Genomic DNA, 26,544 nt, shown 5'->3' with positions numbered 1-26,544 from the left:
CCAGCATAGGTATCCGTAGGGCCACTCTGGCTTGTAACCGCTGCTCCTTGCTGGGAAGACGCTCACCTCGCCAACGCTGGACACCTTCTAGGGTTTCTTCCCACATCTCTTGTCGGGCGCTCTCTCTGCAGTCCAACCTGGTTGCCTCTCCTATTGGCTTGACCAGTGGTGCCAAGAGGTTCTCTAACCTCCGGTTCCATTCCTTTTCTACCTCGAGCGTTGTCCAGGGACTCGCTGGTTCTATGCCGCTCCATATTAATTCCTGTGTCTCTAGGGTGTTGTTCCTCTCACATCAGGACGCCATCCCACTGCTGCCACCAATGTAACGGATCACCTGGCACCCCGACTGAGTACCTCCGTTTACGGATGCGCCTAGCGTTTTCCTGAGGCTTCCAAGCACTCTGGCAAACACCACAATCACCGAACCGAAGAAGCATATAAATCCTCTTCCAAGCATATGAATGCTGTAGGCAGTTGAATAGGAACCATACGAATAGGTTTTCACTCCTAGCAGTCAAACTGGGACAGCATGCAATAAATCCTCCCCCAAGAATGAGACGACACTTCACCTTGAGGTTTAAAACAGGAACTGACTGTACTTCACGTACAGCCTCTTTTATTCACAAACCAAAAACATAGTACTGCCCACAGGGGTTTGAAATACAACCAATCAGTAATTTACAACACAGACACAACATATCCCCACAATGCATCATGGTTTCCTCCTCTCTGCCCTGGAGACACCCGAGGCGTAATCCAATTATCTCTCAAGACAAAGAGAAGTCACCAATACACATGTGCAGACAACAGGACAGACATCACCATTTAAACACACAATGGGACAATGGCACAATAGAAACACACCCAGCATTTTCCTCCCAAGCTGACAAGTTACAATTATTATAGATTGTTACAACTTTGTGAGTTTACATTGGCCATACATATAACTTACATCAATTTAAACCGTATAACTTTGGGACAAACCTATCCAAAATTCACTTGAATAGGTTCAGGGGTTTAAAAGTTAGTATATGGCCCATAATCCAGGGGCAAGAGGCTGATAAACAGGCCTCTCCAAAACCCAGTGGCGAGGTTGGTTTCGCCACATAACCTCTACCATTTATCTCAGAATATGGAAGACTTTCCTAAACTTCTGTAAAATCCTGGTAGATCCCTTGAGTTCTCCTCAAAAAGGTCTGGATAAAAACCTAATACCAAGTACTCTTAAAGTACAGGTCTCTGCCCTTAGTGCCTACTTTGATTCTCCTATTGCCAATCATCCATGGATAAGGAGATTCTTTAGAGCCATTAGTAGGATTCAGCCTGTGATCAGATCCCCCCCCCCGGGACCTTAATCTAGATTGATGGAGCCTCCTTTCAAGCCTTTGCAGGATTTATCTATTAAAATTTTGTCTTTCAAAACTGCTTTTTTGGTGGCGATTACCTCGGCCAGGCGTGTTGGCAGAATTTCGGCCTTCTCAGCCGCTCCCCCTTTCACTAACATCCTGGAAGACAGAGTGCTCATTAAGCCGGATCCCTCCTTTTTACCTAAAGTGGTCTCCATGCTTCATAGGACCAAGATATTATTCTTCCATCCTTGTGTCAGGACCCAAAGAATGAGAGAGGAGGCTTCACGGTCTCGATGTCAGAAGATGCCTAAGTCGCTAATCAATGGAGAAAACCCTTGAGACTTTTTATACAGCTTTGTGGTAAAAATAGAGGTAATAACGTTTCCTCCAGAACGCTATCTAGATGGATAGTAGGGGCCATCACCTTAGCCTATTCTTCCATCGGGGAATCCCCCCCTTTCGGATTTGGTGCTCACTACTTGGGCAGAGAGGGCTGAGGCATCTCCAGAGCAGACTTGTAAGGCCGCTACCTGGAAGTGGCCGTGCTTTTTCTTTCGCCACTACAGATTAGACTTGGACTCTAAGGAGCGGCTAGCTTTTGGCAGGAGCGTTCTGCAGGGTCCCACCCTGAGCTAGGTACTAGTTGTCTCAAGGGTGCTGTCATGGGTGTAAGGGGAACTTAAGATTACTTACTGGTAATAACTTTTCCATGAGCCCATGACAGCACCTGGGTTAGGGTTACCTAACCCTATTCCCCCCCCCCCCCCCCCCAAAAAAAAGTGATTTATATTAGATGTTCTCACAAATTAACTGGTGGTATAGGGGAGGTATCCCTCCTTAAAGGGGTTCTGCAGTTTTTTTTTAAACTGATTATCTATCCTCTGGATAGATCATCAGCATCTGATCGGCGGTGGTCCGACACCCCGGACCCCCGCCGATCAGCTGTTTGAGAAGGCAGAGGCGCTGGCATGACTAGTGCCAATGGCCTGGGCGGGGCTAAGCTCTGTTCACTTGAATGGACCCTAGCCCCTCCCAGGCCATTGGATACTAGTCGTGATGTCACTGGGCCTGCGGTAAACCGCTACTGCCCGCGCCTCTGCCTTCTCAAACAGCTGATCGGCGGGGGTCCGGGTGTCGGATGCTGATGATCCAGAGGATAGGTCATCAGTTCAAAAAAACTGCTCTCCAGGAAAGTTCCTGTCCTGGACGGAGGCGGTCTCTCAAGGGCGCGGTCACGGGCTCACGGAAAAGTGATGACCGGTGAGTACATTTCCTATTACAATGCATAGTTCCAATGCTAAAAACGAATCCGACCGCGCGTCGTGGCGCCATTAATCCATGCAGCAGGATTCAAACCTTTTATCACTTGAAGATATGTGAATGATGTCATCAATGTTATAATACCCCCCCCCCCCCCCATAATAAACATAATCTCCGAACTGGATAAGAAATGTCTGCGGAGCAATCGCACTGTCCGCCCCATCTATAATGTAATTACCCCCCCCCCCCCCGGTCTCTATCTGCACTATCCTCCCCTCCTATAATGTAATTACCCCCCCCCCCCCCAGGTCTCTATCTGCACTATCCGCCCCTCCTATAATGTAATTACCCCCCCCCCCCCAGGTCTCTATCTGCACTATCCTCCCCTCCTATAATGTAATTACCCCCCCTCCCCCCCAGGTCTCTATCTGCACTATCCTCCCCTCCTATAATGTAATTACCCCCCCCCCCCCAGGTCTCTATCTGCACTATCCTCCCCTCCTATAATGTAATTACCCCCCCCAGGTCTCTATCTGCACTATCCTCCCCTCCTATAATGTAATTACCCCCCCCCCCCCAGGTCTCTATCTGCACTATCCTCCCCTCCTATAATGTAATTACCCCCCCCCCCCCCCCAGGTCTCTATCTGCACTATCCTCCCCTCCTATAATGTAATACCCCCCCCCCCCAGGTCTCTACCTGCACTATCCTCCCCTCCTATAATGTAATTACCCCCCCCCCCCTCCCAGGTCTCTATCTGCACTATCCTCCCCTCCTATAATGTAATTACCCCCCCCCCCAGGTCTCTATCTGCACTATCCTCCCCTCCTATAATGTAATTACCCCCCCCCCCAGGTCTCTATCTGCACTATCCTCCCCTCCTATAATGTAATTACCCCCCCCCCCCCCAGGTCTCTATCTGCACTATCCTCCCCTCCTATAATGTAATTACCCCCCCCCCCCAGGTCTCTATCTGCACTATCCTCCCCTCCTATAATGTAATTACCCCCCCCCCCCCAGGTCTCTATCTGCACTATCCTCCCCTCCTATAATGTAATTACCCCCCCCCCCAGGTCTCTATCTGCACTATCCTCCCCTCCTATAATGTAATTACCCCCCCCCCCCCCAGGTCTCTATCTGCACTATCCTCCCCTCCTATAATGTAATTACCCCCCCCCCCCCCCCAGGTCTCTATCTGCACTATCCTCCCCTCCTATAATGTAATTACCCCCCCCCCCCAGGTCTCTATCTGCACTATCCTCCCCTCCTATAATGTAATTACCCCCCCCCCCCCAGGTCTCTATCTGCACTATCCTCCCCTCCTATAATGTAATTACTCCCCCCGGTCTCTATCTGCACTATCCTCCCCTCCTATAATGTAATTACCCCCCCCCCCCCCCAGGTCTCTATCTGCACTATCCTCCCCTCCTATAATGTAATTACCCCCCCCCCCCCAGGTATCTATCTGCACTATCCTCCCCTCCTATAATGTAATTACCCCCCCCTCCCCCCCAGGTCTCTATCTGCACTATCCTCCCCTCCTATAATGTAATTACCCCCCCCCAGGTCTCTATCTGCACTATCCTCCCCTCCTAAAATGTAATTACCCCCCCCCCCCCGGTCTCTATCTGCACTATCCTCCCCTCCTATAATGTAATTACCCCCCCCCCCCCCAGGTCTCTATCTGCACTATCCTCCCCTCCTATAATGTAATTACCCCCCCTCCCCCCCAGGTCTCTATCTGCACTATCCTCCCCTCCTATAATGTAATTACCCCCCCCCCAGGTCTCTATCTGCACTATCCTCCCCTCCTAAAATGTAATTACCCCCCCCCCCCCCCCGGTCTCTATCTGCACTATCCTCCCCTCCTATAATGTAATTACCCCCCCCCCCAGGTCTCTCTCTGCACTATCCGCCCCATCTATAATGTAATTACCCCCCCCCCCCCCCCCCGGTCTCTATCTGCACTATCCTCCCCATCTATAATGTAATTACCCCCCCCCCCAGGTCTCTATCTGCACTATCCGCCCCTCCTATAATGTAATTACCCCCCCCCCCCCCAGGTCTCTATCTGCACTATCCTCCCCTCCTATAATGTAATTCCCCCCCCCCCTGTCTCTATCTGCACTATCCTCCCCTCCTATAATGTAATTTCCCCCCCCCCCCCTGGTCTCTATCTGCACTATCCTCCCCATCTATAATGTAATTACCCCCCCCCCCCCAGGTCTCTATCTGCACTATCCTCCCCTCCTATAATGTAATTACCCCCCCCCCCCCAGGTCTCTATCTGCACTATCCGCCCCTCCTATAATGTAATTACCCCCCCCCCCCCCAGGTCTCTATCTGCACTATCCTCCCCTCCTATAATGTAATTACCCCCCCCCCCCAGGTCTCTATCTGCACTATCCGCCCCTCCTATAATGTAATTACCCCCCCCCCCCCCAGGTCTCTATCTGCACTATCCTCCCCTCCTATAATGTAATTACCCCCCCCCCCCCCAGGTCTCTATCTGCACTATCCTCCCCATCTATAATGTAATTACCCCCCCCCCCCAGGTCTCTATCTGCACTATCCTCCCCTCCTATAATGTAATTACCCCCCCCCCCCCCTGTCTCTATCTGCACTATCCTCCCCTCCTATAATGTAATTACCCCCCCCCCCCCCAGGTCTCTATCTGCACTATCCTCCCCATCTATAATGTAATTCCCCCCCCCCCCCCCGGTCTCTATCTGCACTATCCTCCCCTCCTATAATGTAATTACCCCCCCCCCCCAGGTCTCTATCTGCACTATCCGCCCCTCCTATAATGTAATTCCCCCCCCCCCCCCAGGTCTCTATCTGCACTATCCTCCCCTCCTATAATGTAATTACCCCCCCCCCCCAGGTCTCTATCTGCACTATCCGCCCCTCCTATAATGTAATTACCCCCCCCCCCCCAGGTCTCTATCTGCACTATCCTCCCCTCCTATAATGTAATTACCCCCCCCCCCCCAGGTCTCTATCTGCACTATCCTCCCCTCCTATAATGTAATTCCCCCCCCCCCCTGTCTCTATCTGCACTATCCTCCCCTCCTATAATCTAATTACCCCCCCCCCCCCCAGGTCTCTATCTGCACTATCCTCCCCTCCTATAATCTAATTACCCCCCCCCCCCCAGGTCTCTATCTGCACTATCCTCCCCTCCTATAATGTAATTACCCCCCCCCCCCCCAGGTCTCTATCTGCACTATCCTCCCCTCCTATAATGTAATTACCCCCCCCCCCCAGGTCTCTATCTGCACCATCCTCCCCTCCTATAATGTAATTACCCCCCCCCCCCCCCCCAGGTCTCTATCTGCACTATCCTCCCCTCCTATAATGTAATTACCCCCCCCCCCCCAGGTCTCTATCTGCACTATCCTCCCCTCCTATAATGTAATTACCCCCCCCCCCCCCCCGGTCTCTATCTGCACTATCCTCCCCTCCTATAATGTAATTACCCCCCCCCAGGTCTCTATCTGCACTATCCTCCCCTCCTATAATGTAATTACCCCCCCCCCCCCCCCCAGGTCTCTATCTGCACTATCCTCCCCTCCTATAATGTAATTACCCCCCCCCCCCCCGGTCTCTATCTGCACTATCCTCCCCATCTATAATGTAATTACCCCCCCCCCCCGGTCTCTATCTGCACTATCCTCCCCTCCTATAATGTAATTACTCCCCCCCCCCCCCCCCAGGTCTCTATCTGCACTATCCTCCCCATCTATAATGTAATTACTCCCCCCCCCCCCCCCCCAGGTCTCTATCTGCACTATCCGCCCCATCTATAATGTAATTACCCCCCCCCCCCCTGTCTCTATCTGCACTATCCTCCCCTCCTATAATGTAATTATCACCCCCCCCCCCCAGGTCTCTATCTGCACTATCCTCCCCTCCTATAATGTAATTACCCCCCCCCCCCCAGGTCTCTATCTGCACTATCCTCCCCTCCTATAATGTAATTACCCCCCCCCCCCAGGTCTCTATCTGCACTATCCTCCCCTCCTATAATGTAATTACCCCCCCCCCCCCCCCCCCAGGTCTCTATCTGCACTATCCTCCCCTCCTATAATGTAATTACCCCCCCCCCCCCCCCCAGGTCTCTATCTGCACTATCCTCCCCTCCTATAATCTAATTACCCCCCCCCCCCCAGGTCTCTATCTGCACTATCCTCCCCTCCTATAATGTAATTACCCCCCCCCCCAGGTCTCTATCTGCACTATCCTCCCCTCCTATAATGTAATTACCCCCCCCCCCCCAGGTCTCTATCTGCACCATCCTCCCCTCCTATAATGTAATTACCCCCCCCCCCCCCCCCAGGTCTCTATCTGCACTATCCTCCCCTCCTATAATGTAATTACCCCCCCCCCCCTGTCTCTATCTGCACTATCCTCCCCTCCTATAATGTAATTACCCCCCCAGTCCCATTACTACTTCCCCATTGAGGCGCAGCCGGTCCCTACTGTAGGGACTTTAAATGACGGAGAAGTCTCTAAAAACCAAAATGCAGATTACACCAATGATGGTGAGATGCCCTCCTGCTTTGGTGCACTTGTGCCAGTAGGAGGCTGGTCTTTTTTGCCAACCATGTGACGCCGGCCAGAACATCCCAATGCGCAGGTGCACGCCGCCATGGCTAGAAACACGAAGAAAACCCCCTCAATGCAAATAACGTACGATAATGCCATAGTTATAGAAAATATTCTGGCGCTAATGCTGCGCTTATTTTGTAAATTTGAGATTCTTGGGAAATACATTTTGTACAGAATTATTAGTGCCCGTCTGCTGACGTCAAGGCGATCTCTGTAAGACGGGAACCTAACACTAATAAATACTACCTGTTATGTGCCATACGCCATTAAATCCAGGGATGCAGGTACCAGCATGCTGAGCCCGCTCTATACCTCTCCTGGTGCCCAGAGAGAGCGGCTACAGCTTTATACTTACACCAATTACAATCCGCCTATGGGGGGCCGGTCAGGGCTGCACGACCAATGGAGTCGGCCCCACCTACAACAGGTAGTTTTTAGTGTTTCGTTTCCGCCTTGTATTTATTTTTTCTGACTGCACAGGGAGGCAGTTGGAGGCTTGGAGCACTCAGGAGGATGCCTGGCCTCACCACTAGCCTCCCACAACATAAACCATTGGGGGCAATATGTCTTCCTCTGCCCTCTCCTGGATAATAAGAGGGGGCAGGTATGTGGCGCTATAGAAGCTATACAGCTCCAAGTGCCGTCTTACAGTTACTATTCAAAATGCTTCCAATACACAAAAAAGGTAACAAGAAGCACCCAAAGGTCGATCTTCCTCCACAGCAGCGCAGTGATGCCCCGAAATCTGTACGTCTACTGGAGTTCTTACTGCCCTAACCCCGTCCCCCATTGAATTCATGCACAGGCCTAGCATTAGGGTCACTTCCCCACCGATGGGAGCACAAACATGTCTCCTACATTCATATAACATGAGCGACCTGTGAGTCCTTCCAATCTCCTTCTCTACAGATGCGGGTGAAGGTTCTGGCCCGATTGGTGACCCATCTGGATACGTCGCTGAAGGCTGAAGTCTTGAGCCACTTTCTCTGTGACCCTCGTGGACGTCTGGACCTGGCTCTAGCCTGGCTTTTCCAGGAGTATTGCGAATACCAGTCTGGGGCAGGGGAAGATGGCTATCAGGAGTGCTTGATTGGTATCCTGACCGGACTGCAGGAACGGCCAGACCAGAGAGACGGGTCAGTATGGGGAGGTCTGCCCACAGCCATTAGTAGGACTATCATCAGACAATGTGATGTTTTCTCCTCCTCCTTTTAGGGTCTTCACCAAAGTGGTTCTGGAGGCTCCTCTATTGACAGACTCTGCACTGGACGTCATTCGCAAATACTGTGAGGACGAGGTACTGCCTAGCTATGAAGTATGAGCCAGCTACAGAGGAGTTCTCTGCAGACTAAGCCCATAGGCCCAGGCCGTGTACAAGCAATCGGAATAGATCAGTTCTAGATCTCCTGGGATACTAACCAATACAACAGATCAGAAGCGGTCACCCACACTTCACACCCAGGAGCGTTGAGGTGTCCCCGTCAGGACCTGCTTTCTGATCTCCTGAGATTCTTTCTTTCTGTTCAGGGTCGCAGTTACCTAGGGATGTCCACGTTGAGGGATCTCATCCTCACCCGCCCGGCTCGGCAGTTTCAGTATTTGCATTTACTTCTGGACCTGAGCTCCAATGAGAAGGACAAGGTGTGTGCTCCTCTGCGCTGCTGTGCACGTGGCCTTCTGGCTGACAGTCTTCTCATGCTCTGCTCTGTTCCTCAGGTCCGGCAGCAAGCTCTGCTCCTTATTAAACGCATGTACGAGAAGGAAAGTCTCCGGCAATACATAGAAAAGTTTGCACTTAATTACCTGCAGCTGCTGGTCCACCCCAACCCTCCCTCTGTGCTCTTTGGGGCAGATAAGGACACAGGTATTCAAGGGTTAATGTTACATGGCTGGGTGCAGGATTTGTTTGCCCAGATCCTTCTGAAAAGGAATGAATACAAACACCCAGTGAACTGCTCCTTCTCCTGCACAGGCAAATGTATAGGATTAGGCAGAGAGAGGCCAAACAAGTTATAAGAGCTTCTAAAGCACAGGCAGAAGAGAAATGAGCTCAGTCAGTGAATAAAGGCGAGAAGGCATTCTTCAGATACATAAATGAAAAAAGGAAACTAAAACAAGGAATTTCCAAATTAAAAACAAAAGAAGGAAGGTATATGGAAGAAGATAAAGAACTAGCTGACGGCCTCAATGAACACTTCTGTTCAGTCTTTACAAAGGAAAATGAAGGAGAAGGACCTCAGTTGGGAAAGAAGACTAATGAATCTGTTGATGCATGTGTCTTTACAGAGGAAGAGGTTCTGAGTCAGCTGTCTAAAATCAATACAAATAAGTCCCAGGGGCCTGATGGGATACACCCAAAGCTATTAAAAAAGCTCAGCGGTGAACTAGCAAAACCATTAACAGATTTATTTAACCAATCATTAGTAACAGGAGTCGTCCCAGAAGATTGGAAATTAGCAAATGTTGTGCCCATTCACAAGAAAGGTAGTAGGGAGGAATCGGGCAACTATAGGCCAGTAAGCCTGACATCAATAGTGGGGAAATTAAAGGGGTTATCCAAGTTATATTTATTGATGACCTATCCTCAGGATAGGTCATCAATATCAGATCGGCGGGGGTCCGACACCCGGCACCCCCTCCGATTAGCTGTTTGAAGAGAAGGCATGTGCAGTGTCAGCGCTGCCTCCTCTTCACTGTTTACCTTCTAGCCGTTGCATCTGCAGTGGTGAGCAGGTGTAATTACACCCAAGCCTTCCTATTGAAATGAATGGGACGGCTTGGGTGTAATTACACCTGCTCACCACTGCAGATGCAACGGCTAGAAGGTAAACAGTGAGGAGGAGGCAGCGCTGACACTGCACATGCCTTCTCTTCAAACAGCTAATCGGAGGGGGTGCCGGGTGTCGGACCCCCGCCGATCTGATATTGATGACCTATCCTGAGGATAGGTCATCAATAAATATAACTTGGATAACCCCTTTAATGGAAACCATACTTAAGGATAGGATTGTGGAACATCTAAAATCCCATGGATTGAAAGATGACAAACAGCCTGGGTTTACTTCAGGGAGATCATGTCAAACTAATCTTATTGATTTTTTTTGATTGGGTGACTAAAACAATAGACGGTGGAGGTGCAGTAGACATCGCTTATCTGGACTTTAGTAAGGCTTTTGACACTGTCCCACATAGAAGGCTTATCAATAAAGTGCAGTCTTTGGGCTTGGACTCCCATATTGTTGAATGGATTAGGCAGTGGCTGAGGGACAGACAGCAGAGGGTTGTAGTCAATGGAGTATATTCAGACCAAGGTCTTGTTACCAGTGGGGTACCTCAGGGGTCTGTTCTGGGACCCATATTGTTTAATATCTTTATCAGCGACATTGCAGAAGGCCTCGATGGTAAGGTGGGTCTTTTTGCTGATGACACAAAGATCTGTAACAGGGTTGATGTTCCTGGAGGGAAACGCCAAATGGAAGGGATTTAGGAAAACTAGAAGAACGGTCAGAACTCTGGAAACTAAAATGTAATGTTGATAAGTGCAAGATAATGCACCTGGGGTGTAAAAACTAGTGATGGGAAGTTCGGCTCTTTTAGGTGAATCGGTTCATTTGGATCAGCTCATTCAAATGAACCCATTCATGAATCGGATCTTCGGTTCACTTGGTGAGTCAGACTGCTGAGCTGACTCGCAAGTGCTAGCCCCGCCCCTCCCCGCCCACCAACCAATCACCGACCAGAGCTGAGGGGGCGGGGCCAGCACAGCACACTGCAGCTCTGACTCGAGTCCTCTGAGCCGTCTGTACAGGGAGTCTAAAGGAATGGAATGAGTCACAAGAATCTAAAGATCCGACTCAGTCAGTGACTCATTCCATTCAAGAGCCGAGAGTCACTAGAACAGGTTACATTACACTGAGGCTGTCGGCTGTTGTTGCAGCAGTGATAAGGAGCAGAGATAAGAGAAGGGACAGATGACACAGAGTTTACATTACAGGATGAATTACATTAACCCTTTAGAATCAAATTGGCTTCTCAGGAGATATATATGTTAAAGGCATCTCATGTAAACCCACCCTTAGTTATATAGCTACTGAATGAGATGCCTTTAACATATATATCTCCTGAGAAGTCAATTTGATTCTAAAGGGTTAATTTAATTCAACCTATAATCTAAACTCTGTCATCTGTCCCTTCTCTTATCTCTGCTCCTGTCCCTTAAAGGGTTTCTATCACTTCGTTTCACCTATTTAGCTTTCAGACACTAGCGATCCGCTAGTGTCTGCTTTATCTAACCATCCTAATATAAGAGCTTATTGTCCTGCCGTTTAGCTAAAAAAATAACTTATATAGATATGCAAATGAGCCTCTAGGTGCTATGGGGGCGTGATTAGCACCTAGAGGCTCCGTCTACCTTAACAAACTGCCGCCGCCCAGCGCGTCCCTCCAGCCCGCCCATCTCCTCCGGAATGCGATGCTCCTCGTATTCGGCGCATGCGCAGTGAATATCTGATCGCTTCCCTGCTCAGACATCTCCACTGCGCCTGCGCCGATGACGTCATAGTGCTCCGAGGAACAGGCGCAGTGGAGATGTCTGAGCAGGGAAGCGATCAGACATTCACTGCGCATGCGCAGAACAGAGACGCGCACGGAGAGGATCGCTTCAGCTGGAGATGGGCGGGCTGGAGGGACGCGCTGGGCGGCGGCAGTTTGTTAAGGTAGACGGAGCCTCTAGGTGCTAATCACGCCCCCATAGCACCTAGAGGCTCATTTGCATATCTATATAAGTTATTTTTTTAGCTAAACGGCAGGACAATAAGCTCTTATATTAGGATGGTTAGATAAAGCAGACACTAGCGGATCGCTAGTGTCTGAAAGCTAAATAGGTGAAACGAAGTGATAGAAACCCTTTAACCTTATCACTGCTGCAACAAGAGCCGACAGCCTCAGTGTAATGTAACCTGTTCTAGTGACTCTCGGCTCTTGAATGGAATGAGTCACTGACTGAGTCGGATCTTTAGATTCTTGTGACTCATTCGATTCCTTTAGACTCCCTGTACAGACGGCTCAGAGGACTCGAGTCAGAGCTGCAGTGTGCTGTGCTGGCCTCGCCCCCTCAGCTCTGGTCGGTGATTGGTTGGTGGGCGGGGAGGGGCGGGGCTGGCAGAAGCAGCTCTTCCACTCTAAGATCATATTACTGACTCCTCCCAGTCCCTCCCTCAGGCTCCTCCCTGCTCCAGCGTGAGGTGGTGAGCTGAGCGTCTGCATTCATTGTCTGTGTAGAAGAGCCGTTTCAAACGGATCGGATCATTCAAATGAATCGACTCCTCCGGTTCACTGAAATGAATCGATTCAAATGAACGATTCGTTCATGAACCGGACATCACTAGTAAAAACCCAAGAGCAGAATATACAATCAGTGATACAGTCCTAACCTCAGTATCTGAGGAAAGAGATTTAGGGGTCATTATTTCAGAAGACTTGAAGGTAGGCAGACCATGTCATAGAGCAGCAGGAGATGCTAGCAGAATGCTGGGGTGTATAGGGAGAGGCATTACCAGTAGACAGAGGGGGGCGCTCATGCCGCTCTACAGAACACTGGTGAGACCTCACTTGGAGTATTGTGCGCAGTACTGGAGACCATATCTCCAGAAGGATATAGATACTCTAGAGAGAGTTCAGAGAAGAGCTACTAAACTGGTCCATGGATTGCAGGATAAAACTTACCAGGAAAGGTTAAAGAACCTTAACATGTAGAGCTTGGAAGAAAGACGAGACGGAGGGGAGATGAGAGAAACTGCTAAATACATAAAGGGAATCAACAAGGGAAAAGAGGAGAGAAGATTTAAAGGAAACCTGTCACCAGGACTTTGTGCACAGAGCTGAGGACATGGGCTGCTAGATGGCCGCCCGCTCATCCGCTATACCCAGGCCCCACAGCTCTCTGCGCTTTTATTGTGTTACAAAACTGTTTTCATCCATATGCAAATGACCTGATATGTGTCCTGTGTCCGGAGAGGAGTCCAGCGGAAAGGAGCCCAGCACCGCCCCGCGTCCTCCGAATCTCCTCCTTGCTGGCTGACGTCACAGAGCTGGAGCGCCGAAATCTCGCGATGTGTGAGCGTCTGCATCATGTTCATTCCCTGTACAGGCATCAGCACAGGGAACGAACTGCGCATGCGCTAGCTCACACATCGCGAGATTTCGGCGCTCCAGCTCTGTGACGTCAGCCAGCAAGGAGGAGATTCGGAGGACGCGGGGCGGTGCTGGACTCCTTTCCGCTGGACTCCTCTCCGGACACAGGACACATATCAGGTCATTTGCATATGGATGAAAACAGTTTTGTAACACAATAAAAGCGCAGAGAGCTGTGGGGCCTGGGTATAGCGGATGAGCGGGCGGCCATCTAGCAGCCCATGTCCTCAGCTCTGTGCACAAAGTCCTGGTGACAGGTTCCCTTTAAAAGAAGAAACACTGCTACCAGAGGACATAGTGTTAAATTAGAGGGGCAAAGGGTTAACAGTAATATCAGGAAGTATTACTTTACTGAGAGAGTAGTGGATGCATGGAATAGCCTTCCTGCAGAAGTGGTAGCTGCAAATACAGTGAAGGGGTTAAGCATGCATGGGATAGGCATAAGGCCATCCTTCATATAAGATAGGGCCGGGGGCTATCCATAGTATTCAGTATATTGGGCAGACTAGATGGGCCACACGGTTCTCATCTGCCGACACATTCTAGGCTTCTATGTTTCTTCTTCTCAGAGGTGGCTGCTCCTTGGACGGAGGACACGGTGAAGCACTGTCTCTACCTCTACCTGGCCTTACTACCACAGAACCACAAGCTCATCCACGAGCTGGCATCCGTCTACACAGAAGCCACAGCGGACATCAAGCGGACAGTGCTGCGTGTCATTGAGACCCCGGTAAGGCATTTCTAATTTCCTTGGGCTAAGAGCAGCAGGTGGGCACAATTGTGGAGCTAACGACTGGCGCTTTCCTGCAGATCCGGGGCATGGGCATGAACTCTCCAGAGCTGCTCCTGTTGGTGGAGAATTGCCCCAAAGGGGCAGAAACCCTGGTGACTCGTTGCCTGCACATCTTAACTGATAAAGGTATGTCCCCGACCGCCCCTTACAGAGTAATGTCCAGCACCATGTATGACATCCATCCTCAGAAGGTGTACCAGTGACCCCCAAAGAGTCTCCTAACGGTTCAAACCCTTAGAGCGCTTGTCCGGGTTCAGAGCCTGTATGACTGGAGCATTTTGTAGCTCTGATGCCCCCCTTGCCGGGTGCTGCATCCTGCAAGGCTAGGTCCCGGGCTTCTCGTGGGTATGCTGGGCAGAGGCTTCCGCCTAGCAGTGAGCCCGGTGACATCATCAGCCTTAATGGATGGCTAGGGCAGAGCCAAAGACCGCCCATTAGTGCCGGTGATGTCACCAAGATCACTTTTAGGAGGAAGCCTCTGTGTAGCATAGTGAGACAAGGTACTTCACCGGCAGTAACCAGCCCTTGTCCTGCAGAACTAGAAATGCTCGTGTGCTCCAATCGGGCTGAGTGAAGGGAGCGGATGTCCCTTTAACGTTAAGAATGCAGGCGTATGGGGGCACGGCCCTGACCGGGCCTGTAATGATGAGGAGATACCACCTCTGTGTATACAGGAGATCCTTTTCCTCTTTCACATGTACGGTAAGCAGATCCAGCAGACTGTTCTGGCCGACAACTCTGTGAAACGAGCCTTGTACAGGTCACGGAGCATGCCCAGAAAACGCTCCCATGAAAGTCAATAGGGTCCCCTCCTGGCCATTGTGTCTATGGACCAAGGGGCTGCTCGCTCAAGATGGCCGCCCCCGTGACCATGCTCAAGATGGCCGCCCCCGTGACCATGCTCAAGATGGCCGCCCCCGTGACCATGCTCAAGATGGCCGCCCCCGTGACCATGCTCAAGATGGCCGCCCCCGTGACCATGCTCAAGATGGCCGCCCCCGTGACCATGCTCAAGATGGCCGCCCCCGTGACCATGCTCAGAAAATAAAAACAGATTAGAAAAAAAAGTCAATATCTGGTTTTAACTGGCAGACAACATTTTTGCTGACACATTTCTTTCTGACGGCCGGATGCCAAGAGTTTAATTCTCCCCCTACCCTGAATGTTTAAATCCCAGATAACCCCAGAGTTATCTGGCCATGTGCCCGGGCTGGAGGCCGCATCTGGCCTTGTGCCCGGGCTGGAGGCCGCATCTGGCCTTGTGCCCGGGCTGGAGGCCGCATCTGGCCTTGTGTCCGGGCTGGAGGCCGCATCTGGCCTTGTGCCCGGGCTGGAGGCCGCATCTGGCCTTGTGCCCGGGCTGGAGGCCGCATCTGGCCTTGTGCCCGGGCTGGAGGCCGCATCTGGCCTTGTGCCCGGGCTGGAGGCCGCATCTGGCCTTGTGCCCGGGCTGGAGGCCGCATCTGGCCTTGTGCCCGGGCTGGAGGCCGCATCTGGCCTTGTGCCCGGGCTGGAGGCCGCATCTGGCCTTGTGCCCGGGCTGGAGGCCGCATCTGGCCTTGTGCCCGGGCTGGAGGCCGCATCTGGCCTTGTGCCCGGGCTGGAGGCCGCATCTGGCCTCCAGCCCGGGCACGAGGCCGCATCTGGCCTCCAGCCCGGGCACAAGGCCGCATCTGGCCTTGTGCCCGGGCACAAGGCCGCATCTGGCGTTGTGCCCGGGCTGGAGGCCGCATCTGATGTGATACATATGCAAATGAACCTGAGACGAGTCCTGTCCCCGAGAGGAGCCCAGCACCGCCCGCGTCCTCAGAATCTCCTCCTTGCTCCCCGACGTCACAAAGCTAGAGCGCCGTAATCTCGCGATGCGTGAGCTAGCGCATGCGCAGTTTGTTCCCTGAGGCTGATGCCAGCACAGGGAAGGAACACTATGACGACACTGTGCATGCGCTAGCTCGTGCATCGCGAGATTACGGTGCTCTAGCTTTGTGACGTCGGGGGCAAGGAGGAGATTCTTAGGACGCGGGGCGGTGCTGGGCTCCTCTCGGGGACAGGACTCCTCTCAGGTGCATTTGCATATGTATCACATCAGGTTTTTTTTACACAATAAAAGCACACAGAGCTATAGGGACTGGGTATTGCGGATGTGCTAGCGGCGGTCTAGCAGCCCATGTCCTCAGCTCTGCACACACAATCCCGGTGCCAGGCTCCCTGTGAAGGCGTTGATGCAGGAGATGACGGAGAGGTAGGACCGCTTGAACAGAAAGAAAGAGACTTGCCAGAAGAATAGGGAAACCACCATCGGTTGCTGCGCTTGAGGATGGGTCACCAGGGACGTGCCGACTGCAGAAGATCAGATGAAGAGGAGAACCAGGCGATAACCCAAAAACAAACAACGCCCCAGGAAATCGTGCCGCACTCGATACAGAAAACGTACTAATGCTGCGTGATACATGCGAGATTCCTGTCAAATACATTTAGTAGAAAATCATTTGTACCTGTCCGCCAACGACCAAAGAACCGACACTACCTTCAGGGAATGCAGCGTGGCACCAGAGGAGGTATAGTACAGTGTGGGACCTGCATCCTCTGACTGTAATGGAGGCCAGCGTGGCACCAGAGGAGGTATAGTACAGTGTGGGCTCGGCATGCATGTGGGACCTGCATCTCCTGACTGTAATGGAGGCCAGCGTGGCACCAGAGGAGGTATAGTACAGTGTGGGCTCGGCATGCATGTGGGACCTGCATCTCCTGACTGTAATGGAGGCCAGCGTTGCACTAGAGGAGGTATAGTACAGTGTGGGCTCAGCATGCATGTGGGACCTGCATCCCCTGACTGTAATGGAGGCCAGCGTGGCACCAGAGGAGGTATAGTACAGTGTGGGCTCGGCATGCATGTGGGACCTGCATCTCCTGACTGTAATGGAGGCCAGCGTGGCACCAGAGGAGGTATAGTACAGTGTGGGCTCGGCATGCATGTGGGACCTGCATCTCCTGACTGTAATGGAGGCCAGCGTGGCACCAGAGGAGGTATAGTACAGTGTGGGCTCGGCATGCATGTGGGACCTGCATCTCCTGACTGTAATGGAGGCCAGCGTGGCACCAGAGGAGGTATAGTACAGTGTGGGCTCAGCATGCATGTGGGACCTGCATCCCCTGACTGTAATGGAGGCCAGCGTGGCACCAGAGGAGGTATAGTACAGTGTGGGCTCGGCATGCATGTGGGACCTGCATCTCCTGACTGTAATGGAGGCCAGCGTGGCACCAGAGGAGGTATAGTACAGTGTGGGCTCGGCATGCATGTGGGACCTGGATCCCCTGACTGTAATGGAGGTCAGTGTGGCACCGGAGGAGGTATAGTACAGTGTGGGCTCAGCATGCATGTGGGACCTGCATCTCCTGACTGTAATGGAGGCCAGCGTGGCACCAGAGGAGGTATAGTACAGTGTGGGCTCAGCATGCATGTGGGACCTGCATCCCCTGACTGTAATGGAGGCCAGCGTGGCACCAGAGGAGGTATAGTACAGTGTGGGCTCGGCATGCATGTGGGACCTGCATCTCCTGACTGTAATGGAGGCCAGCGTGGCACCAGAGGAGGTATAGTACAGTGTGGGCTCAGCATGCATGTGGGACCTGCATCCCCTGACTGTAATGGAGGCCAGCGTGGCACCAGAGGAGGTATAGTACAGTGTGGGCTCGGCATGCATGTGGGACCTGCATCTCCTGACTGTAATGGAGGCCAGCGTGGCACCAGAGGAGGTATAGTACAGTGTGGGCTCGGCATGCATGTGGGACCTGGATCCCCTGACTGTAATGGAGGTCAGTGTGGCACCGGAGGAGGTATAGTACAGTGTGGGCTCGGCATGCATGTGGGACCTGCATCTCCTGACTGTAATGGAGGCCAGCGTGGCACCAGAGGAGGTATAGTACAGTGTGGGCTCAGCATGCATGTGGGACCTGCATCCCCTGACTGTAATGGAGGCCAGCGTGGCACCGGAGGAGGTATAGTACAGTGTGGGACCTGCATCTCCTGACTGTAATGGAGGCCAGCGTGGCACCAGAGGAGGTATAGTACAGTGTGGGCTCGGCATGCATGTGGGACCTGCATCTCCTGACTGTAATGGAGGCCAGCGTGGCACCAGAGGAGGTATAGTACAGTGTGGGCTCGGCATGCATGTGGGACCTGCATCTCCTGACTGTAATGGAGGCCAGCGTGGCACCAGAGGAGGTATAGTACAGTGTGGGCTCGGCATGCATGTGGGACCTGCATCTCCTGACTAATGGAGGCCAGCGTGGCACCAGAGGAGGTATAGTACAGTGTGGGCTCGGCATGCATGTGGGACCTGCATCCCCTGACTGTAATGGAGGCCAGCGTGGCACCAGAGGAGGTATAGTACAGTGTGGGCTCGGCATGCATGTGGGACCTGCATCTCCTGACTGTAATGGAGGCCAGCGTGGCACCAGAGGAGGTATAGTACAGTGTGGGCTCGGCATGCATGTGGGACCTGCATCTCCTGACTAATGGAGGCCAGCGTGGCACCAGAGGAGGTATAGTACAGTGTGGGCTCGGCATGCATGTGGGACCTGCATCTCCTGACTGTAATGGAGGCCAGCGTGGCACCAGAGGAGGTATAGTACAGTGTGGGCTCAGTATGCATGTGGGACCTGCATCCCCTGACTGTAATGGAGGCCAGCGTGGCACCAGAGGAGGTATAGTACAGTGTGGGCTCAGTATGCATGTGGGACCTGCATCTCCTGACTGTAATGGAGGCCAGCGTGGCACCGGAGGAGGTATAGTACAGTGTGGGCTCAGCATGCATGTGGGACCTGCATCTCCTGACTGTAATGGAGGCCAGCGTGGCACCGGAGGAGGTATAGTACAGTGTGGGACCTGCATCTCCTGACTGTAATGGAGGCCAGCGTGGCACCAGAGGAGGTATAGTACAGTGTGGGCTCGGCATGCATGTGGGACCTGCATCTCCTGACTGTAATGGAGGCCAGCGTGGCACCAGAGGAGGTATAGTACAGTGTGGGCTCGGCATGCATGTGGGACCTGCATCCCCTGACTGTAATGGAGGCCAGCGTGGCACCAGAGGAGGTATAGTACAGTGTGGGCTCGGCATGCATGTGGGACCTGCATCTCCTGACTAATGGAGGCCAGCGTGGCACCAGAGGAGGTATAGTACAGTGTGGGCTCGGCATGCATGTGGGACCTGCATCCCCTGACTGTAATGGAGGCCAGCGTGGCACCAGAGGAGGTATAGTACAGTGTGGGCTCAGTATGCATGTGGGACCTGCATCTCCTGACTGTAATGGAGGCCAGCGTGGCACCGGAGGAGGTATAGTACAGTGTGGGCTCGGCATGCATGTGGGACCTGCATCCCTGACTGTAATGGAGGCCAGCGTGGCACCGGAGGAGGTATAGTACAGTGTGGGACCTGCATCCTCTGACTGTAATGGAGGCCAGCGTGGCACCGGAGGAGGTATAGTACAGTGTGGGCTCGGCATGCATGTGGGACCTGCATCCCTGACTGTAATGGAGGCCAGCGTGGCACCAGTGAATGTAGTATTTAATATAGGTTCCTGTCCTGAAGAGATCGCCATGACGCTGGTAGATGGGCACAAATGGTTTTCTATAAGCCTGTATTTGCCAGTTATCTTGTATAATGCAGCATTAGTGAGTGCGGCACGGTCGGATTTACTTTTTTTGTTTGCTTTTGCACTTTCCGCCATGGCGACGTCCACCTGCGTTTAGGGATGTGATGACCATTTCTTTCTTTGCAGTATATACTTTCTCAGGGCCGGTCAAGCCCCTTCATCAGGTTCTCACCAGTACGACATTGTCACCTGATTGTCCACCGATATGAGCAGCAGGACTGGCTCTCCATTCTGTGTAGATTGCCAGCTCTTGGGTCCTCGCCGACCATGTTGAAGATTATGACCGGATTTGTAGTTCTGTCTCCAGTAATCGTGTCGCCCTTGTTTCAGTTCCTCCCTCCCCTGAGCTTGTCAAACGTGTGCGGGATCTGTACCAGAAGCGCCTGCCAGACGTCCGCTTCCTGATCCCTGTGCTGAACGGCCTGGATAAGGTGAGAGGGGCACCCCGCCTGTCTGCACGGTGGGCAGGCCCTGAGGGCGGAGGCCACTTTACTGTGCATGTTCTCTCTTGTAGAAGGAAGTCGTTCAGGCTTTACCCAAACTCATCAAACTCAACCCCATTGTTGTGAAAGAAGTCTTCAATCGACTGCTTGGAACCCAGCATGGTGAGAGGAGGGTGGGCTGTGCGGAGCGGGGGCAGGGCTAGCACCAGGTATGCCAATGCGCCTGGCTGGAAGGATGCAATTGTGAAATGTGACTTTCCTAGGAGATGGAAGTAGCTCAATGTCTCCCCTGACTCCTGGAGACCTTCTGGTTGCTCTTCATAACATCGACTCCAGTAAATGTGACATGAAATCCGTCATTAAAGGTGCGTCTTAATTTCCCCTGAACTCCTTGGCCTTTCCTGGAACTCCTTATCTTTCTAAATGTCCTCTGTCCTGTTCCACTTCAGCCACCAACCTTTGCTTCTCTGCCCGCTCGGTGTATACATCTGAAGTGCTGGCGGTGGTCCTTCAACAGCTGATGGACACCACACCGCTACCCATGCTTCTTATGAGGACTGTTATCCAAGCCCTAGGCATGTATCCCAGGCTAGGGGGCTTCATTATGAACATCCTCACACGTCTCATCTACAAGCAGGTAAGAAGCAGCTGGAGTTTCTGTGACTTTTATTGGGTGTGCTGGCTCCGTGGAGACCACGTGGTTACTGACCACATCTGCTCCCATAGTGTTGCATGCTGGTTCTTTTCTCTGAGATGGACGGAGTATTGCAGCTTTCTCCAATATGCTGTGAATGTCAGGGACGTTGCCTCCTAGCAAGATCTGCCTCGAATGCCACCGGATCTAAGGCGGCTATCCTAAAGGTCAGTGTTCAACCCTTTAAATAGGCCTTCAGACATGACTGGGATATTAAATAAGCCAGCACCTCATCTGCAGACAGGACTGGCTTAACTGGTCAGGATTTGGGGGGTACTAGCTCTCCTCTCACCTAGTTATGCCAGTCCTCTCTGCACTGATGAGGGGCAATCCCCCCCCCAAAACAGCTGTCTGCAGGTTCTGGCTTATTGTCTCAAGGCCTATTTAAAGGGTTGAACATAGACTTCTAGGATAGCTGCCTTAGATCTGGTGGCATCAGAGGCGGAGCTTGCTAAGAGCTCATTTGCATCCCTTTCTTCCCAGAATTCCAGAGGAGCGCGTATGGCTTATAAGTCTCCTCACGCCAATTTAAGGTGCTCTCCCCAAGGAGAGCTAAGAACCTCCGATGCAGTCCTGTGGCTTTGTTGGGGTGACCACAAGGCGGAGATTGAAGTGATGAAACAAGGAATTTGTCTACCTCCCATTTCCTTTGTTTTATTCTTCCATCTATGGTGCATGTGAGCACTTGCCCTCTCCCATCTGTCCCCAATTCTGCAGGTGGGTGACGGTGCACATTTAGTTGCCCCAGAGGACTTAAGTGTAGATTCCCAGAGTAATGTTAACACCACACAACTAAACATGACTGATTTAGTCCACCTCTTAAGGCCTCATGCACCCGACCGTTGTTTGGGTCCGCATCCGAGCCGCCGTTTTGGCGGCTCGGTTGCGGACCCATTCATTTTAATGGGGCCTCAAAAGATGTGGACAACGCTCAGTGTGCTGTCCGCATCCGTGGCTCCGTTCCACGCGCCCGCTAAAAAAAATATAACCTGTCCTATTCTTGTCCGCACCTATTATTGCCGGCGCCCGTTCCGCAAATTGCGGAAGACAACGCGGGCGGCTTCCGTTTTTTGCGGACCGCAAAAAACAGCACGGTCGTGTGCATGAGGCCTAACAGTGACGCAATGCAGGTATCCTCTGAGGACATTAGCGAACAGCTGCACATATGGAACAGGGAGTCACAGCCGTCTTTATTACTCCAGGATCAGGGCACAAGTGCCAGCTTTTTTTGTCCAACCAAATCCTACTCTTATTTTCTCCAGTCCAAAATCTTGCACCATACGACAACTCTGCTACTCACCCAGTGCTGTCGTTTTTATATGCTGTTGTCTTGACTTCAGGTCTGGAAGTATCCAAAGGTTTGGGAGGGTTTCATTAAATGCTGCCAAAGAACCAAGCCACAGTCCTTTAGTGTCCTCCTCCAGCTCCCTCCTCCACAGCTGCAGTCAGTCCTCCAGACATCTCCTGATCTCCGAGATCCCCTCCTGGCTCATGTCAGGACCTTTACCCCTAACCAGGTGAGTGCAAGGAAGGTCTCCACAGTGTCCAATGCTGCCTAGTGCGGATGGATGTAGTAATGGATTGTTTTTCCCTTCGTCTGGTGGATGGATGTAGTAATGGATTGTCTCTCTCTTCGGCTGGTGGATGGATGTAGTAATGGATTGTCTCTCTCTTCGGCTGGTGGATGGATGTAGTAATGGATTGTCTCTCTCTTCGGCTGGTGGATGGATGTAGTAATGGATTGTCTCTCTCTTCGGCTGGTGGATGGATGTAGTAATGGATTGTCTCTCTTCGGCTGGTGGATGTAGTAATGGATTGTCTCTCTCTTCGGCTGGTGGATGTAGTAATGGATTGTCTTTCCCTTCGGGTGGTGGATGTAGTAATGGATTGTCTCTCTCTTCGGCTGGTGGATGGATGTAGTAATGGATTGTCTCTCTCTTCGGCTGGTGGATGGATGTAGTAATGGATTGTCTCTCTCTTCGGCTGGTGGATGGATGTAGTAATGGATTGTCTCTCTTCGGCTGGTGGATGTAGTAATGGATTGTCTCTCTCTTGAGCTGGTGGATGTAGTAATGGATTGTCTTTCCCTTCGGCTGGTGGATGGATGTAGTAATGGATTGTCTCTCTCTTGAGCTGGTGGATGTAGTAATGGATTGTCTTTCCCTTCGGCTGGTGGATGGATGTAGTAATGGATTGTCTCTCTCTTTGGCTGGTGGTTGGATGTAGTAATGGATTGTCTCTCTCTTGAGCTGGTGGATGTAGTAATGGATTGTCTTTCCCTTCGGCTGGTGGATGGATGTAGTAATGGCTTGTCTTTCCCTTCGGCTGGTGGATGTAGTCTTTCTCGTTGGTTGGCTGATGTAGTAAATTATTCTTTCCCTTCAGCTGGCCCATGTTCCTCATGCCATTGTGGCAATTCTAGAAGCTCAATCCAGAACGGACACTGAATCAGACGATGTTGCCCAGGCAGAAGAGGTCAGTACTTAAAACTAGGGATCGACCGATATTGATTTTTTTAGGGCCGATACCGATAATTTGTGAACTTTCAGGCCAATAGCCGATCATTTATACCGATATTCTGGATATTTTTATTTTTGAGAAATTTCCTACACAAATCTGCTGAAAATTAATATGTTTATTGTTAACGTGTATTTTAAATTTTTTTTTGTAAATCTTTTTCATTTATACTTATTTTTTAAATTTTTTTTACTAACTTTTAGCCCCCTTAGGGACTAGAACCCTTGTCCTATTCACCCTGATAGAGCTCTATCAGGGTGAATAGGAGCTCACACTGTCCCTGCTGCTCTGTGCTCTGTGCACACAGCAGCAGGGATGTTACCATGGCAGCCAGGGCTTCAGTAGCGTCCTGGCTGCCATGGTAACCGATCGGAGCCCCAGGATTACACTGCTGGGGCTCCTATCGGAGGAGCAGGGGAGAGGGGATCCTGTGGCCACTGCCACCAATGATTAATACTGGGTGGGGGGGGGGGGGGGGGGGGGCGCACTGCGCCACCAATGTTTTTACTATTGGGATGGGGGTGGGGGGCGCACTGCGCCACCATTGAAGATAAGTCTCTCAATCATTCATATGCAGGAGGCAGGAGCTGGCTGCAGAATCACATAGCCGGCTCCCGACCTCTATGAGCGGTAGCTGCGATCCGCGGCACCTAAGGGGTTAACTACTGCGGACCGCAGCTACAGTTCATAGAGGTCGGGAGCCGGCTATGTGATTCTGCAGCCAGCTCCCGCCTCCTGTATATGAATTAATGAAAGACTCATCTTCATTGGTGGAGCGGTGGCCACAGCCCCTCCCCTCCTCTTATCTTCTCTCCTCTCATTGGCGGCAGCACAGGGGGAGGAGACACTGCTTCCTTCTCCCCTGTGCTGCGGAGGGAACACGGAGAGCAGCGCGTTCTGTGTTCCCAATACGTTATTGGTATATCGGCAAAATAGATGCCGATAACGGTCAAAATCCTCAATATCGGCCGATTTAATATCTGTAAAACCGATAATCGGTCGATCCCTACTTAAAACCCATCATTCTTATCATGGAGGACTTGATTCAAGCATCCTTTTGGTTTTTTGTTTTACCTTCTTATTTAAGGTGGCAGAGATTACATCCCAAGACACAGTTGCACACCGTCTTGCCCAAGAAAAATCAGCCAAGCGGCAGCTTCTAGAGGAGCAGAAAGAAAAAAGTGTGCAGAAGGTGGATGAGGAAACTGAGCTGGATCTCCCTGTTATTCTACTAGATGAAGAGGAAGAGATGGTGATGGTTTGTTGGTTTTTAGTGTCATCTTTTCACGTTGCCCCTGACCAAAATTCAATAATCTCTTTTTATCTTCATCCTCAGAAAAGTCAGGGGAAAGAGTCTCCTCAAGAAGCTGAGAGCGCCCCTGCCAACACCACACGTTCTCCACCCCCTGAGGAGCCAATGGAAGAAGGACTAGACCAAAGAGAAGATTAGATCACCCCTCGTTGTCACATTGTAGTTTCTGACAAATAAAATGTGTCTCTTGTCCGGGGCCAACACGATTTTTAAAGTGGATTTCCAGGTGCCTTGTGTGTTCTTGGCCGATAGTTAGAAATTCCTTTTTACCACGTTCTCCCGTTCTCCTTCCCTGTACATTGGATGTCAATAGGAGCAGCACCACTAGTTGTCTGTAGCTCCGGTGTTGACTTCTGCGCTGGACCCCACAAATCATCTAATGATGGTGTATTCTGAGGATCGACCAGGCTGGACAATCCGTTTTAAGTGGTGCCATTAAAAATACAACTATTGGTTGTTTTCCAATAATCGATCTCTTTAAACTATAGCACTTCATTTTTAAGTATTTTTTTTTTTTTTTGCGACTTAGTTTCTGATGGGCTATTGTTGGGATAGGTCACCAGTAGAGATGAGCGAATTTCATATTTTGAAATTCCTTCACGCTTCGTTTGGTGGTAAAAGCAGAATTGCGTTATGGATTCCGTTACCACGGACCATAACGCAATTCTATGACCGACTTCTATTATGACGGAATAACTCTAAAGGCATTCCATGGTCTGTAACCATGGAAACGAGCAGAGTATAATGTGATGGAAAAATGAATCCAGCCAGCAAAGGAGGCAATATGGAGAATCACAGCACATTAGTAACGGGCTGGTATTACCTTTCTGTACATGATAAAAAAAAAAACTATGGCTCTCAGAATATGGAGACACTAAAACATGATTTTCTTTGTTTCAAAAATGCTGTTATTGTGTAAAACTTACATAAATAAAAAAGTATACATATTAGGTATCGCCGCGTCCGTAATCACCTTCTGTATTAAAATATCACATAACCTTACCCCTCAGGTGAACACCGTAAAAAAAAATAAACGATGTAAAAAAAAAAGCAATTTTTTGTCACTTTACATCACAAAAAGTGTAATACCAAGCGATCAAAAAGTCATACACACTCCAAAATTGTACCAATAAAACCATGATCTCATCCTGCAAAAAATGAGACCCCACATAAGACAGTCGCCCAAAAATAGAAAAAAAATATGGCTTTCAGAATATGGAGACGCTAAAAAAAGATTTATTTTTTTTCAAAAATGCTTTATTATGTAAAACTGAAACAACCTAAAAAATTTGTCATATTTGGTATTGTCGCGTCCGTATCAACCTGCTCTATAAAAATGCCTCATGATCTAACCTGTCAGATGAACATTGTAAATAACAAAAAATAAAAACTGTGCCAAAACAGCTATTTTTTGTTACTATGCCTCACAAATAGGGTAATATAGAGCAACCAAAAATCATATGTACTCTAAAATAGTATCACCAAAACTACCACCTTATCCCGTAGTTTCCGAAATGGGGTCATTTTTTGGAGTTTCTACTCAGGGGGGCTTCAAATTTGTCATGGCCCTCCAAAAACCATATGGCATTCCTTTCCTTCTGTGCCCTGCCGTGTGCCCGTACAGCGGTTTACGACCACATATGGGGTGTTTCTGTAAACTACAGAATCAGGGCCATAAATATTGAGTTTTGTTTGGCTGTTAACCCTTGCTTTGTTAC

The 26,544-nt window shown here is 50.9% G+C and overlaps 2 protein-coding genes across 6 annotated transcripts in view; one reads left to right on the top strand and one right to left on the bottom strand.

Annotated features, from left to right (window-relative positions):
- SYMPK (symplekin) overlaps positions 1–25,303 on the top strand; it is a 49,269-nt gene extending 23,966 nt beyond the window's left edge. The window contains exons 14-27 of one of the 2 annotated variants that reach the window (XM_040413086.1): positions 8,130–8,356; positions 8,436–8,517; positions 8,748–8,861; positions 8,937–9,084; positions 13,982–14,142; positions 14,223–14,331; positions 20,191–20,291; positions 20,375–20,465; positions 20,567–20,668; positions 20,753–20,940; positions 22,338–22,514; positions 23,383–23,472; positions 24,602–24,766; positions 24,851–25,303. In XM_040413086.1, the coding sequence (XP_040269020.1) occupies positions 8,130–8,356; positions 8,436–8,517; positions 8,748–8,861; positions 8,937–9,084; positions 13,982–14,142; positions 14,223–14,331; positions 20,191–20,291; positions 20,375–20,465; positions 20,567–20,668; positions 20,753–20,940; positions 22,338–22,514; positions 23,383–23,472; positions 24,602–24,766; positions 24,851–24,964 (1,869 nt within the window). In that variant the 3' untranslated portion in view covers positions 24,965–25,303. Of the gene's footprint in view, positions 1–8,129; positions 8,357–8,435; positions 8,518–8,747; positions 8,862–8,936; positions 9,085–13,981; positions 14,143–14,222; positions 14,332–20,190; positions 20,292–20,374; positions 20,466–20,566; positions 20,669–20,752; positions 20,941–22,337; positions 22,515–23,382; positions 23,473–24,601; positions 24,773–24,850 lie in introns of both variants that reach the window. The other variant, XM_040413085.1, reaches the window with a different exon arrangement.
- On the bottom strand, positions 16,370–18,500 carry LOC120982982. 4 transcript variants are annotated; one of them, XM_040413091.1, is made up of 3 exons: positions 18,224–18,500; positions 17,026–18,159; positions 16,370–16,782 (listed from the first exon to the last, which is right to left on the bottom strand). In XM_040413091.1, the coding sequence occupies exons 1-3, from the start codon at positions 18,457–18,459 to the stop codon at positions 16,680–16,682; spliced, it is 1,473 nt and encodes a 490-aa protein (XP_040269025.1). In that variant the 5' UTR covers positions 18,460–18,500; the 3' UTR covers positions 16,370–16,679. The 4 variants fall into 4 exon arrangements, with proteins under 4 accessions (XP_040269025.1, XP_040269023.1, XP_040269024.1 ...); XM_040413089.1 differs by having other exon boundaries at positions 16,370–18,159; XM_040413090.1 differs by having other exon boundaries at positions 16,370–18,078.
- Positions 25,304–26,544: the final 1,241 nt, after the last annotated feature.

This window comes from Bufo bufo (genome assembly GCF_905171765.1).
Source record: "Bufo bufo chromosome 8 unlocalized genomic scaffold, aBufBuf1.1 SUPER_8_unloc_2, whole genome shotgun sequence".
NCBI lineage: Eukaryota > Metazoa > Chordata > Amphibia > Anura > Bufonidae > Bufo > Bufo bufo.
Note: the sequence above shows the minus strand (reverse complement) of the source record. Positions and strands in the feature narration are given on the sequence as shown.

Excerpts from the sequence above, each read along its gene's own strand:
- LOC120982982 (XM_040413089.1), bottom strand. The coding sequence starts at position 18,459 with ATGCATGCCGAGCCCACACTGTACTATACCTCCTCTGGTGCCACGCTG. Across the intron at positions 18,160-18,223 it reads ATTACAGTCAGGAGATGCAG|GTCCCACATGCATGCTGAGC; the intron begins GTCCCACACTGT and ends CAGGGGATGCAG.